The sequence below is a fragment of the Protomyctophum parallelum genome (genome assembly GCF_964188405.1).
Source record: "Protomyctophum parallelum genome assembly, chromosome: 20".
In the NCBI taxonomy this organism is placed as follows: Eukaryota; Metazoa; Chordata; class Actinopteri; order Myctophiformes; family Myctophidae; genus Protomyctophum; species Protomyctophum parallelum.
In genome coordinates this window covers 16,005,333-16,020,605 of record NC_139718.1, presented here as the reverse complement: position 1 = coordinate 16,020,605, position 15,273 = coordinate 16,005,333, and the positions used below count along the sequence as shown (strand labels likewise).

The 15,273-nt window shown below is 44.7% G+C and overlaps 1 protein-coding gene across 1 annotated transcript in view; it reads left to right on the top strand.

Moving 5' to 3' along the window:
• Positions 1-15,273, top strand: part of LOC310877667 (pleckstrin homology domain-containing family G member 3) — a 47,741-nt gene that overhangs the window by 15,713 nt on the left and 16,755 nt on the right. Inside the window, exons 3-4 of the mRNA XM_083791618.1 lie at positions 8,612-9,063; positions 13,029-13,129. Coding sequence (XP_083647744.1) covers positions 8,612-9,063; positions 13,029-13,129 — 553 coding nt within the window. The remainder of the gene's footprint in view (positions 1-8,611; positions 9,064-13,028; positions 13,130-15,273) is intronic.

Below are 15,273 nucleotides of genomic sequence, written 5' to 3'. Positions count from 1 at the left end.
TCTCACCACTAGGCGAGTGACAGCCTTGTAGAGCAGCTAACACTGGCGTAATATGTGACCTATGTTGTGTAGCCCAGTGCTTCTCAAAGTGGGGTCTGGGGGTCTGTGAACGAATGCATGCCAAACTGGTTGTCCATGATATTATAAAGTTTGACCATTGTAGCCTATTTTTTACAGTAAGAGTCCAGCATTATTGGACTAACAACTCTGTGGTAAAAAGTGCATTGCAGTGGTTGGAACACTTACGTCTTTTTGCATTCCGAAGAACACGACAGTGGAGGAGCATAGTAACATATTTGCTACTCTCCTGTCATTGCCTAAGACGTGCAAATATCGTCATTACATGGGTTATAAATTTTTTCCATAATACAGGCAGGTAGTCTTTTGTATCCGTGACATAAAGGCCTGGCTAATAAGACAGTCTATGATAGACAAATCACTGTCATTTACAAGGAGCTGTTGCCTCCCAGAGAGAGACTAATAAGTAGGTGCTGCTGAGAGGTGTTCATTTCAGAGCCTCCGTTTCTATACCTCTGCCACTGCCTTATTAGGGAACACACTGCATATAACCATGAGGTCATCGTCAAACGAATATATTGGCCGGCTGTGTTGTCGGTTGTCGGATAACTCGAGCCTGGAATGGAAACAATCCTAGACTTTATACATCTGTTTCTAGACAAGTTACTCATCAAGCACCCCGTGCCCCCCCCCCCCCTCCCCCCTGTACAGTACTCTGTGGGTGAACGTCTTACCTGCCGTCGGCTATGAAAACACAGCTTTATCCTTCTACCCTGAGACTGAAGCGTTCACACTAAATCAGCCAGGCTATTCCTCACGCTGACATGTTTCCCCATTGAGGGAATATGCTTCCAGACTTTGGGCTTTAATAAATCAGACTGTTTCGTTTGGACTGGTTCTACACTCCATTGATCGCTCGGTTTACTGACATGTATGCTGTGCAGTAGCCCGATTTGGTGTCTCCCTGGCCCGGGACCCAACTTTACAAAAAATCATCATGAATTATTAACCACAAAGCATTTGCAATTCTTTTCATTTCACAGAACGCTTCTAATTGAATTTATATAAATCTCTCTCTATCTCTATCTCTATCTCTATATATATCCACAATAAAAAAAATCATATATATATATATATATATTAAAAAATATTGTGTAAATAATGATAAAATAAATGTAGGAAACATTACTTGCGACCCATAAAAGCGAGTCTGTGGCCCAAAACTGGGTCCCGTCCCATTGTTTGGGAGTCACTGCAGTAGCCTATAGCAACGCTCCATTAAAGCCAACCACTTGCCAGGGGCTCGTGGATTCGGGGAAGCAACAAAGAGAAGAAGCAGAGCTCCTGCTTGTAGCGTTAACATGCCTTTGTCTGTAATGTTAACCTGTGCTTAACAGGCGGCAAACTGGAATTTGAAGAATTGTAATGAGGGGTTAAGAGGGAATACTGTCTGGAATTTCTAAAAAAAAGCAACAACATTCATACAATATGAAGCTTATCCTATAAGCATCTAAGCTGTTACACAAAAAAAGGTTGACTTCCAAAGCTTTGTCATTGAGTTATTGAGGTTAATGTGATGTCTGTCTCTAAATACTATACTATCTCCCTCACCTTGACTTTGTTAATGGTTATGTCTTTAAGTTAATGATTACATGCCAGGTTGAAACAAATAGGGGCTTTGTCTTGTGTTTGGCCTGAAATTGTGGTTTGTCGATATTTGAGTCCACAACTTGGCTATGGATGATATTTTAGTATTTCGGAACATGTACTTAGTATAGTAGCTCTCATGAACATTTCCTTTCCAAACTCTCATGCAGCACAGCACACATGGTGATAGACCGGCTGGGAAGGAAGGACCAGGAGCTATTCATAAAAAATGCAAATATTCTTGCAAATCCACACTTCCAAAGGATTATGGAAAGTTTGGAAAATCACCCACTCCTAGGTGACATGCAAGAACATTTTGCAACTTTGTCCTCTCTGCCATTGTAACAAGGCATAGATGCATTGGATCACCATCTGTCCTCAAATCTACTGGTCCTGCCTACACATGTCCCATCTGTATGGAGATAAAACCATAAGCCCTCTTATCAGTCGTGGAAAGTAACTAAGTACATTTACTGAGAATTTTGAGGTACATTCACATTCACAAAAATCAGAGGCCAATTTTTCCTTTTATGTAATTATGATTATATCATATTGTTTTTCTCATGATTGGCTGATGGCCGATACCGATCTTGTGCGTAAGGGGAAAATTTGAATATTTCCAAAATGATGAACTGTGAAAACCTAGTCTAATAAGGTATAATGACATAGTTCATTGTTTCAATGATGTTTAAAATGAGTGCCCTATTTTATACTTCAGCTATTTGAAAGTAGTTAATCTGCAAGTTAACAGTATTTTCATGTTTTGGTATTGCTACTTTTACTTGCGTAAAAAGGAGTACTTCTATCTATCCTGTACATCGGCTGTCTGCTTTGCCTTCGGTGCTTAGCAACTGATCTGTGTGGCAATTGTATCTACCATTTAAAGTGTTAAAAAGTACCGATTATGCGGTTGACACACGGTTATCACCCTTTTGAAACCTGTGAGATGAAATGGTAGGGTGTGTGTGTGTGTGTGACCCTGAAGCACGCTAAGAATGTGTGCACCTGTGAGGAGATGTTCTGTTTTGACTATGAGCAAGAGATCTGTACAAAACACATGTATTGGCTTGAAGTCGTTTGTTCTCTCTTTCCTAAGCTGGTAAAAAAAGACAGCGGATCAGCTGTTCTTTATGCTTATTGGCAAAAACCCATGGCATCAGTAGAATGGGTGAGAGATGACTGCTCTCTCTAATGGAACTGGGTCCTTCAAATTCAAAATGTTGTTATTGTTATTATTTTTTACCACTTTCAACCTGCCATCCCCATTAGGAGAAATAGGTGAACATGATTTAACATTAACACAAGATTTGCAGAATTTGCTAAAATACCAGATCTACAAGATCACAACATATCGCGATGCGTGTAAATCGGCTATTTCCGCTTCGACACCACCGTATCACAAAGTATAATATGGGTCTTTTAAGATGATTTGATGGTGGATATAGTCAGGAAAGAGAGTAAAGGAATGACATGCAGCAAACAGTCTGATGGTGGATATAGTCAGGAAAGAGAGTAAAGGAATGACATGCAGCAAACCGTCTGAGCAGCCAGGAATCCAACCAGAGACTGGCTGCTTGGAGCATTTACTTCCATGTGGGATGTGGCCTAACCGCTCAGCTAGTGGGGTGTCCTGATTATTACTAATTAATCCAATTTAAAACGTGTTGTCAGTAAATGGAATGTTGTTTGAGCGTGGCAGAGTGTTATGCTTGTGTTTAGAGCCCATTGGGGGGTGGGGGTAATGAACAGGGTAGTGCCAGTGGTGGATCCCTCGGGGATGGATCAGGGATAACTGTTGGCAGATGCTGACATCGCTAAGTGGCACCGGGCAGAACATCTGTTTGTTGTCTGATTGGAATGTGTTCCACAACATCAATCCATCCAGAGTTTTAACTAAAACTAAGATGAGAGAACATATTGCTCCAGTTTTAGCTTCATTGCATTGGCTTTCGGTTGTTTTTGGGATTGATTTTTAAATTCTTTCACTTGTTTATAAAGTTCTCAATGGTCTTGCACCTTCCTACGTACATGTCAGGGCGGTGGTGGCTCAGGGGCAGAGTGGCTGGATGGCAACCGCAAGGTTGCCAGCTTGAACCCGGGTTGGTGTCAAAGTGTGCTTGAGCAAAACACTGAACCCCTAATTGCACCTGATGTGCTGTGTATGAATGTGTGTGTGTGAAGGGGTGAATGTAATGCACAATCTATGTAAGGCGCCTTGGATAAAGGTGCTATATAAATGCACCATTTACCATTTACACGTCTGCCTGCCTAGATATATCCCAAACCACCCCCCCCCCCCCCCCTGATCGATGTGGAACAAACTCCCAATATACCTTCGACAGGCAGCCTCTGTAGACACTTTATACACACATCTTGTATGGCAGTCCCTGGCACAAAATCTTTTCAGATGGGGGTCTGTGGACAAATGCATATTAATTTGGCGGTCCTTGACATGAAAATGTTTGAGAACCACTGGTTTAAACAACATTAGGTAGAATGCCCAAATAAGCAAACAAACTGCCAAAACTGTAACCAGCTACTATCAATATTTACAAGTGACTTTACAAAAACACAATGGAATGGCAACACTGATTCAGACTTGGAGCTGATCATGAGGTCCACCCTCTTTGTCCTGATGAAGTGCAGCAGGATGGAAACACTTGGCCCTGCAGCGCAGTGGGCCAGCTAGCCCTCCGCTTATCAGCCACCCACATGTTTACAAGGTCATTTGCATTCCTCCACAATGCCTGTTTCAACAAAGTCACTCAGTGGACTGGTACAGCGCTGCACTCACAGCCTCACACTAGTGGTGTGTGTGTGTGTATGTGTGTGTGGTGCACTCAGACTATCGGGGTGACATTCTCACCTGAGCAAGTGACAAATTATGAGTATAGGGGACGACATCACGACGATGGGATGTGGGTTAATGGGCCATGTAGACTCAACATTGAAAACAAGTCAATGTTGGCATTAAAAACATTGAAAACAAGTTTGACATGCTGACAAAAGCGTGCTTGGGCAAAATACGCATTTTGGTGCATGTCGTATGAGGCCGGGTGTCCGTCTGTATAGAACTGGGACTCAAAACTCCAATCTGGTACTTAATTTATAAAACATCTTAATTAACCATCTGTATAGTTTGTTAATACAACTATATTACATCTGCAGCGGTTGGAGGTGGACAAACTCCTCTGTTCGATTGAGACATTTTGACTTTGGTGTTGACTGTTGACACCTACTGGCTGTAGGTGTCAACAGTCAACACCAAGTAGTACTGCCAGAAGCTCAAGCACAATATACTGTATCTATATCCCCATGGCCAAGCAGGGAAGCACAATATATCCCCATGGCCAAGCAGCTAAGCACAATGTATCCCCATGGCCAAGCAGCTAAGCACAATGTATCCCCATGGCCAAGCAGCTAAGCACAATGTATGTATCCCCATGGCCAAGCAGGGAAGCACAATGTATCCCCATGGCCAAGCAGGGAAGCACAATGTATCCCCATGGCCAAGCAGGGAAGCACAATGTATCCCCATGGCCAAGCAGGGAAGCACAATGTATCCCCATGGCCAAGCAGCTAAGCACAATATATCCCCATGGCCAAGCAGGGAAGCACAATATATCCCCATGGCCAAGCAGGGAAGCACAATATATCCCCATGGCCAAGCAGGGAAGCACAATGTATCCCCATGGACAAGCAGCTAAGCACAATGTATCCCCATGGCCAAGCAGGGAAGCACAATGTATCCCCATGGACAAGCAGCTAAGCACAATGTATCCCCATGGCCAAGCAGGGAAGCACAATATATCCCCATGGCCAAGCAGGGAAGCACAATATATCCCCATGGCCAAGCAGGGAAGCACAATATATCCCCATGGCCAAGCAGGGAAGCACAATGTATCCCCATGGCCAAGCAGCTAAGCACAATATATCCCCATGGCCAAGCAGGGAAGCACAATGTATCCCCATGGACAAGCAGGGAAGCACAATATATCCCCATGGCCAAGCAGGGAAGCACAATATATCCCCATGGCCAAGCAGGGAAGCACAATATATCCCCATGGCCAAGCAGGGAAGCACAATATATCCCCATGGCCAAGCAGGGAAGCACAATATATCCCCATGGCCAAGCAGGGAAGCACAATATATCCCCATGGCCAAGCAGGGAAGCACAATATATCCCCATGGACAAGCAGCTAAGCACAATATATCCCCATGGACAAGCAGGGAAGCACAATATATCCCCATGGACAAGCAGGGAAGCACAATATATCCCCATGGACAAGCAGGGAAGCACAATATATCCCCATGGACAAGCAGGGAAGCACAATATATCCCCTTGCCAAGCAGGGAGGCACAATATATCTGCATGGCCAAGCGGGGAAGCACAATATATCCCCTTGCCAAGCAGGGATTTTGTCCTGGCAGAGCGACAGAATCGCTAGAGATCTGGTGATTCTGGTTCATATGCCAGGTAGGACATAAAACGTAGGGATTCTGGCTTGAAGTGGCAGAGCTGCTGCTGTGGCTTACTGTGAAAGTTTACTGTTATAGTAAGTCATGCGTACATCTGGATAAGGCATGGTTTCCAACAGTGTTCGTGCTTTAGCACGGGGCAGTTTGTTTGTTATGTCTGGTCTTGTCTTGAGCTGGGACCACGCAGCTACTATCAGCTGGTAGGTCAAGATTCAAGAAGAATGTTGTGCACAGTGAAATGTTGGTCTGACATGCTCTGCCAGACTGTGCTAACAGTAATAAAAACAATAAATAAGATGTAAAAAAAACCCAGGCGTAATAAAGTTGAAATCTAGCAGTAATAAAATATAAAGTTTATTCAGTATGGCAGTGTGTACAGTAGTAGACAATTCAGAATAATCTTATAGGTGCTCTGTAGGCCAGACAAACTGTCTGTCTAAAACACTTCAAGCTCAAACCGACAGTTGTGAACCGGTGCGCTCAGACTGAAACTTGGCTAACGTGACTCTGGTTACAGCTGCTGAGTCGCCCATGGTCTTTTAGTGCTATACCCACAGCATCTTTTTTGAGTGGAGCTGGAGGAGGAGTGGGAGGAATAGCGCGAAGGAGCTTCGAAATGGCTGACTCAGAACAACTCAAAACCAAAAGTAAAGACAAGACGGGAGTAGTAGTGAGGGAAAACAGCGTCCTCATTCTAACTCCCGCAGTGAGTACAGCCGCTTCCCACTACACTCCCTTCCTGCTGGCCCCAGGCCAAACCCACGGCTTGTCATGGAGCTTTAACCCTGCGTTTCTCAAGTGGTCACTCGGCCTGCCAGCTCATCCGCTGTCCTCCGAGAGGCTTGGCATGGGAACGCTGTTGATGCCGATCACACTGGATTGTTGTGTACTGTGGGCCAAGCGGTACAGAATGCAGTGAGCTCAGTACTGACTCATGGAAAGTTTAAAGATGCCGGGAGGGAAGTGTGTGCGTGCGGCCATAAATAGAGAGGAAGTTCGATTCTGTTTATTTCTCTATTAGAAATGTGCAAAGACATTTTCTTTCCCCATATCCTGGAAAGTTTGGTTCATTATTTACATTAGATGATATACGATATGTTATGTTGTCCGATGAAGATCATATGCTTCCTAAGGCGCTGTGTCCTTGCTTATCTCTGCAGCAACAGGCCTGTGTTGTTGCTGTTGCTTGCCTGCCAGTGACGTACATAACTACCGCCTTAATCATTAAGTCTACAATTTGTCATCACTGCTACACTGTGCTGTAAGAACCTGTTCCAAACATGCCCATGATGACATAGTCTGTCTGCAGGCCACAGCCTGATTCATACCTCATCGTACGACCGCGGCTCGCATCAGAAATAGCAGATCTAAGCTGAAAATATCAGACCTACAAGCTCACAACACGTTGCGGTGCGCTGTGAGTTTGAAGGTCTGCTATTTCCGACTTCTCACACAGCATTGTGTAACGGAGCATAAATTAGGCTTATCAACCCGTTTTCTCCACATCGCAGACTTGACTTAAGCAACAAAAAACTAAAAAAGATACATTTATTAGTCTAAAGTCAAATTGCACAACAAAAAGTCCTTTTTCTTTAGACTTTGTAAAATGGCTTTGACCCGTAGACCTTTCAAATATTTAAGGAAATCGAGTGCTATGCACAGTGGCCACCGACCGCTCCGATGTCATACCGCAATGACTTCATATATTTGGGGAACGTTTATGCGGGAAGAATTTCCCATCTGGCCAGGAAGGATGTGAAATTGTATATGGATTCCATTTCTCTTGATTTCAGACGTTGGCCAATAAAAAGACATATAAACAAAGGCCCTGGTCCCCCTGCCCTCTTTTTTTCTCATCAGCTCCCCTCCCTCTGTTTTTCTAAGGTTAAGCCTTCACCAGTCAGTGGAGCGAGAGGAAATGGCTGGGTTTTCCACAGAATGTGCAGCGTCGTAATTAGGCAATGTCAGTAATGATTTGAACAAGGCCTTTTACAGTAAACTACTGGCTGCGCTCTACAGCTGGGAGTCAGTGTAGTAACTCAACTGAATTACTATGTTTGAATGAATTATATTGATCTGAAGTCGTCCCCGGACAACGTCTCCGTTGTTTCCAATTTAGACATTTTTAAGCCTATTCTCCCAGTGAGTATCGAATTCATTCTAAGTCTGACTTGCCACTTACCTCCGCCAGTGATTCTCAAAGTGGGGCCCGGGGACGCTATGGGATCCTTAAAGGGTCTCACGGGATCCCCTGGCTCAACTATTGTTAGTCAGGAGCCAAATTGACCCTTACACATCTGTAACTCTTAGCACTTGCAAATACACGTTCTCTGAGTTATGAGGGGCAGTGGCCTAATGCATCCCAAACTGGAAGTCCATAACATCCTAACGTCCTTAACATTTTAAGGTTTGAGAAACACTGACCTCCCCATTTCTTTTCTCCCCTATTCTTCTCTCCCTCCTCCAGAATCTCCTCGGCTGTGCTCTCCCCTCTCCACCAGTGAACATGACCAGGCAGGTGTGGACCTGCTAGGACCCGACTGTTATGGCCGGCTGTGCGCGGAGCCCCCCGGTGGAAGCGGCGGGGGCGAATGCGAGCGTCCGGTGAGCCTCGTGTCCACGCTGTCCTCCGACTCGTCCAGGGACGGACACAGCCTCTTTGGCAGCACGGCGGCTTTCCCCTCCTCGTCCACCCCGCCCATACCCAGCGAGGACGACATAGACCTGGAGCTGAGCCCGGCCGAAGATCAGCTGGAGCCCAGGGTGATACGCTTGCAGTGGAACAACAACAGCGCTGGGTCGCCTGTCATTGCAGACGCCATGGCGCCCAACCCAAATCTGACGTACTTGGACCGGGTCGTCATGGAGATCATAGAGACGGAGCGCATGTACGTGCGGGACCTTCGCAGCATCGTGGAGGTGAGTTGGATTGTGATGTTTTATGACAGCTGAAGCTTAACATGAAGTTTCCATTCCAACAAATGCATTTCAGGGCCTTCACCTTTAGCCAAGTATTCACTCTGAGCCAGACGCCTGATGCTGCAGAAAGTGCAACTTTACGGGATTTCCAAGTGTGTTTCACTTGGATTGGTATGAAACTATGACTTCATGTCTGCGCTGAAAGACTTTTTTTGTTAGGTGATTTACTGGATTTTCTCAGCTAGGAGACGAAAAAAGGAACGGGTCTTAACGGTTGTTGAGATTCAAATAGTCTACTGTGTTCCTAGAGAGTGTTTGTGGCCATAAATGTGCCCTGCACCCGTAAAATACCCATTTGATTGTTTTTCCAGAATCCGGTTTGATTTCCTGTGTTCTACATCAGAAATGTGTGTCCAATATTTGACAGTTTGTTATGTATGGTTTTGTTGTTGTTTCAGATCACGTTTTTATGGTCTGACTGTGATGTTGTGTATAAATCATTCTGTATATTTACTTTACAGTTAAAGCTACATCTTAGAGAGCCTGGAGGAATCTTGGCCTCTCTGCTAAAGTCTGGAGTTCAAACATAGTCAGAACCCAGACACAGAGCAGGTCTTTGAACGCGGCAATCTTGGGCTCTGTGATCTTTGCTTAAAGATAGCAAAAACCTCTGTGCATCTCTGAGCCGTGAGCTACAGCAGTGCGCGACATGGGCAGGGGGATGGATTCCCCAGTGCGGCAGCTCGCTGATCTATCATCGCATCTCCCAGCTTTTTGTAGTCTCTCTAAAGTACTTCCAGAGGGAGCGATCTCTCAGCTTTCCTCCGTATCTGGACATTCATCTTCCATGTCCTTTCTTCACAGAGAAACAGGAGCACTCCACTTTCCTACAGCCTCCTCTATTGATGTTAATGTCTTAAACACGTGAGGCAGCTTTGTGGCAGACTGGCGTGGTATGCTAGCCAGCACCTGTCCTCACCTTGTCTCTGTGATTGACTGCGCTGGCGCCCGGGAGGTCGGCATGGGGGGGCAGTGCCCTCACTGTAGTCTGGGTAACTAACGACGTGCTCCTGACGCGGACACTCCCAGGACTTCCTCGGGACTTCAAACCATGTCAGTAACAGGAGCAGGAGCCCCCTGCCCAGTCTGGTTGTGGCTCTATAGGTCCCAGACCAGCTTGATCCTTCTGGGTCTCTCACCGGCCAACACAAACACGTCCATCTTGACGCCAACTGGAGAAATGGCACATAGCAACTGTTTTTTCCATACACTACAGTGTGGGAATATAAGTCCAGTAGCCTCTATAAAATATGTCCAACTAGTAATTGACTCAAATGGATTCCATATGTTTCATTAATTCAGACTAGGATTTAAATTGGTCAAAGATGCGTGAAACTGGACTCTTTTTGGTGTTGTCCTCCAGCAAATGGATGTGCCGTGCTGCAGTGAACTGACCTGCAAAAGTTAAGATGGCATAAATACCTATTTATCAGCTACCCCCCCCCCCCCACACACACACACACACACACACACAAATGTAAGAACCCAAATCTTTGGTATGGGTGGTCTCTTGCACAATATAAAATATATTTTCAGGTAGGAGCCTAGGAGGTCTGGGGGTTCTTGACTTGATCAGAAAGTTAGAAAACCACTGCCTTTTGGATGCACTGTGTCACGCCTGGCGTTTGTCTTGTCTCCTTGTCTATTGATCACGGGTCGTTGAGCCAAGAACAGCTGTGTGACTCAGCTGGTCCCTCGAGGCTACATCCACCTCAACACCTGTCCTGGACACACCCAGGGTGTCCATACCCCACATTCTAGGAATAGGAATGTAGGGAGGCGCTCTGTGCGTCCAGAGATGATCCCCCGTAGCGTAACATTCCTTGGATGATTTGGAACGCAACTGTTTTTTATTCTTCTTGTTGCAGTGATGGAAAAAGTACTCACATTTTGTTTAAGTAAAAGTGTACTGCAATGTAGACATACAAGTAAAAGTCCCGTAATCAAAACGGTACAAAAGTAGTGTCATCAAAATATAGTACCAAAAGTACCAGTAGGACACCCTGAGGGCGCCCCTAAACAACAGAACCTTTTAATATGGCACAGTTGAGAAGCAGGAGTTAAACTATTAATCTGGTGTCAGGTGTGGAGGTTAGATGTAGAGTTGCTGGTCGGTTCCATATATGCAGATCTAGTATGTCAAACCATGTATGGATATCCAGGGTTTGATGAGGTCAGTGTCGTGATCTTCATATATGGAGATCCAGATGATGATAGTCAGCTCCACATATGGAGAGCCATGTGTTGTACCAACTTGGTTCATTTGCAAGTGTGACACGAGACTGTCACAATTTGGCCATATATTGACATTCCCATATATGGGCTTAATATCGATAACATCGGGGATGTCCATATATGGGCATAACCGGGATTGTATTAGGCCATCGGCTGGGAATGCCCATATAATGGACCTATTTTTTTTTGTTTCTTTTTTTCTTGACGTTTTCACATATGGATATGTTATATTTCCGTCCCGAAAATATTCACGTTTTCGGGCCAGGTAGGGCAGAAAATGTGTGCTAATTAGAAAGGCCAGACGGGGCCTCGGGCCACCCCAGTAGCCCAGGCCGGGCCTTAATTTTCGGCCCTGTTGAATGAGAACGCTATTCGAGCCTGGTAGGCTTGTGACGGCGTCCTACGTGAAGCGGTGGCGCCGCTGCTGCTCTCTGCTCAGGCGGCGCCGGCTCGCGATGGCGTCCTCCGTGAGACTCTGGCGGTGGCGCCGAGTCCATTTGTTCCATGGCCTAACTCACTGATTTATCGGATACCACCACACAATGGAACGTTTCCACTGCACTGGCTGTCATTCATGAAAGCAGCAGCCAGTGAGTGTGTATCAGGGCTTCAATGGCGGTGCGTGCGTGTACGGTATTAACCCTATAGAGGACTGTGACTACAGGAGCCTATGAGACGCCCTGCTGAATGCCAGTCAGCATTGCTGTCACTACAGTGGAATGCTTTTTGTTCAGTGTATGGTGTGTGTGTGTGTGTGTGTGTGTGTGTGTGTGTGTGTGAGAGCGCGTCAGTATCGCTGTCTGTTTGCCTTATGTATACCACATCACTGGGAGTCTGGGTGTGTGTACACAGTTGTTTACTGGTGCTGAATGTTTAGTCTCTGCCTGTGTGTTTGTCCCCTGTCATTTTGCTCCTCTGAGTATCTGGTTAAACTTATTTGTATGGCACATGAGTGTGTAATTGGATAAAGGGGCTGGGTGGGCGGGTGGGTGGGGCGGGGAGGGTCTTCTCAATAGTGGCATGTATCTGGCCAGAATGGCCACAGTGTGCCTGTGTTGTATTTGTTCTTCCCTTCTTCAGAATAGCCCTCTGGTCCATAGGGAGTTGGGGTTTTGGAAGCGGGGCAGACTGTGGTTAATGTTTTTAGTCTGCATTCAACAGAGGCACTGCCAGACTCCCAGTCAATGGAAAAATCCTTAAAAGGATCACATTAGTTTGAAGATCACATCCCCAATAGATTAGCGATTGCTTTTAACGAAGAATTCACAGAATTCCGGACAAGGAAACAAAACAAAGCTAAGGACCTTTTCATGAGCTGCACATCTCTCAGCATGAACTGCAGTCTCTCCAGTGCCATGGCTGGCTGTACAAACACAATGTCATGTGATAGGTATGTGATATTTTGAACAGATCTCACACCAAAGCATTAACAGGGGAGCGAGCCATAGTTGTGGGTTCCACAATACATGCACTCCCTCTGCTGGCAAGAATTTCAAGTCAGAGTGTTGTTTCAAAAGTATTTGTTACATTACATCTCATAATATTATGAATTGTAACAAATACTTTGGTTTTGGTTCCTCAACATTGTAGCAGAAATAACAACTGGCAGCATCGAAATTCAGGAACATTTTGACATTTATCTAAATCCATACTTTGTGTTTTCCCATCAGGACTACTTGGCTCACATCATTGATGTGGGGAATCTTCCCATACAGCCAGAGCAGGTGTGTGCCTTATTTGGAAACATAGAAGACATCTATGAATTTAACAGGTACGTGCACATGAACATACACAAACATATTGCATCATGTTTTACATAGTAGCTCCTGTTACAGTTAGAATAACTCCTACTAACAGCAACTATAATTAACCACTTAAACCCTATTTTAAACTTATGACAGTGTCACGCAAAAACATTGCCTATCTACAAGCTCACAGTGTGTTACGATGTTGAGCTTGTACATCTGCCATTGTTTTGTAAATCCTTAATCGTGAAAGTGGTTAAGTAAAGTGGTGTGCATTTCTATAGTGCCTTTATCCAAAGCACTTTGCAACGTGCGTTACATTCACACACCTCCCTTACACACCGACGCAAAGCCGGCAACCATGCAAGGCACCAACCTTGGGGTTCAGTGAATTGCCCAAGGACACTTTGACATGAACGAAGCCAGGACGCTGGGGATCAAGGCGAAAACCTTCCGTTTGCAAGATGGTGTTTACTTTCTACCACCTGATACTATTCACACTAGTGCTACAAAAAAGCTACAAGCTACAAAACCATGCGTTTTGTAGCTGGCCAGCTACATTGCACAATTGAGGTGTTGTGGTGTTCAGTTCGAGCCACACTGTACGAAAAGGATAGCATTAAATTGCCCAGGCAACTGATTTTAATGGAAAGAATGAGCTCTTTTTCCTTTTACAGAACAGAGCAGGGAATTGTGTGGAGAGAAGAGGGGAGTGGAAATGATGAAACAAAAGCATATGATTGATTGACGCTACACTGTGTCATTGGAGTGCTGCAACACAGTTGAAGTCGGCTCAGCGACACCTGTCATGTGTTGTGCGTCAGCGCTGGCAAAAAGATTGAAGCTTGCTCAACTTCACCTGTGTCTGTTTGTTTGAATGATTGACTCATGAGTACTTTATTAGTCGGAAATGTAAACGGCACGATTCAGACATTTAGGCTAAAAGGGTAACACAAAAAAGTCCCGGCGACTTGTTTGTAAGTTCACGTCACTGGCTTGAAAATGACTTCACCACCACGAGTGTCAACACAGCATGAGGCACTACCAACTGTTTCAGATTAATGCTATTCCTGTAGTGTATAATATGTTTTATACTGTATAGCTGCTACAGTCAAACCAGGTATTGCATAGTCATTGAGTAGATATGACTTTTGTCAATATGACCTTTTTAATTAACATGACCTTGTAGTGTAGGTAGGCTCTGTTTTGCCTGACAATCAGACCGACCGACATGGCCTTCCAAAGTCCTGAGCTACTAAAATTAAACACAAATAATTACACCCTTTAAAGCAGCAGAGTAGCAATATAACTAATATTAACTAATATAACACACTGGGATCACTAAACAAATTAGTCGCATATTATTAGTCACATTATTATAATGGCTCAGTTCAGATCCTGAAATCTGGCATCTGCAGTATAGCTCTGTCTCTCATGACGGTGTTCACAGTATTCAGTTGTGTATTTCTGTGGGTGTACATTATTCTAACTGGGGCATATTATGAAGAATGGCCCATGTCACAGTAAGCATTTGCAAATAAACCGTATATATAATATATGTTCGATAACATTTTGGATTGGGTCTTTAATGTGATGTACTGTATGAGATTTGTGAGATGAAGAGAAATATTAGTCAAATCAATATTGGTACAGAGCAGCAAGCTTTGCCTTTAGTTGTCCTGTGTTATGTCTGCGAGTGCTAATTACTGGCCAAGCACCTTGCCAAAGTGCACATAACATTCCTCTCTCTTCGCGGTAAGAAGCCTCCCTCACAGTGCCAAGGCCAGTCCTAAACTCCAAGTATGAAAGATATGACTGTTGCCTTAATGAGATGATAACTCACTAAGTGGGATATATGGAGTTTGAAACACAGAGCCGTGCCATTTAGTCCTTATCGGAGAGTTCCAAGTTTGTGGTCTTGGCTCTGCAGCAGAATGGCATCATATTATTACATTGCAAAGTACAGTCGTATTGTCTTTTTGTGAATACACTCAAACATAACAACAAGACACACACCACAAAACTGTGAAACACACCCACGAAACACAGCGAAACACGCAAGCACAGCCAAGCAACAAATAGGGAGTCTGTTTAATTGCATTGTGTGGGTGCCTTTTGGTTTTTGCAGTCTGGGACGGTGTGCCAGTACTTCACATGTCTGCCAAACGGC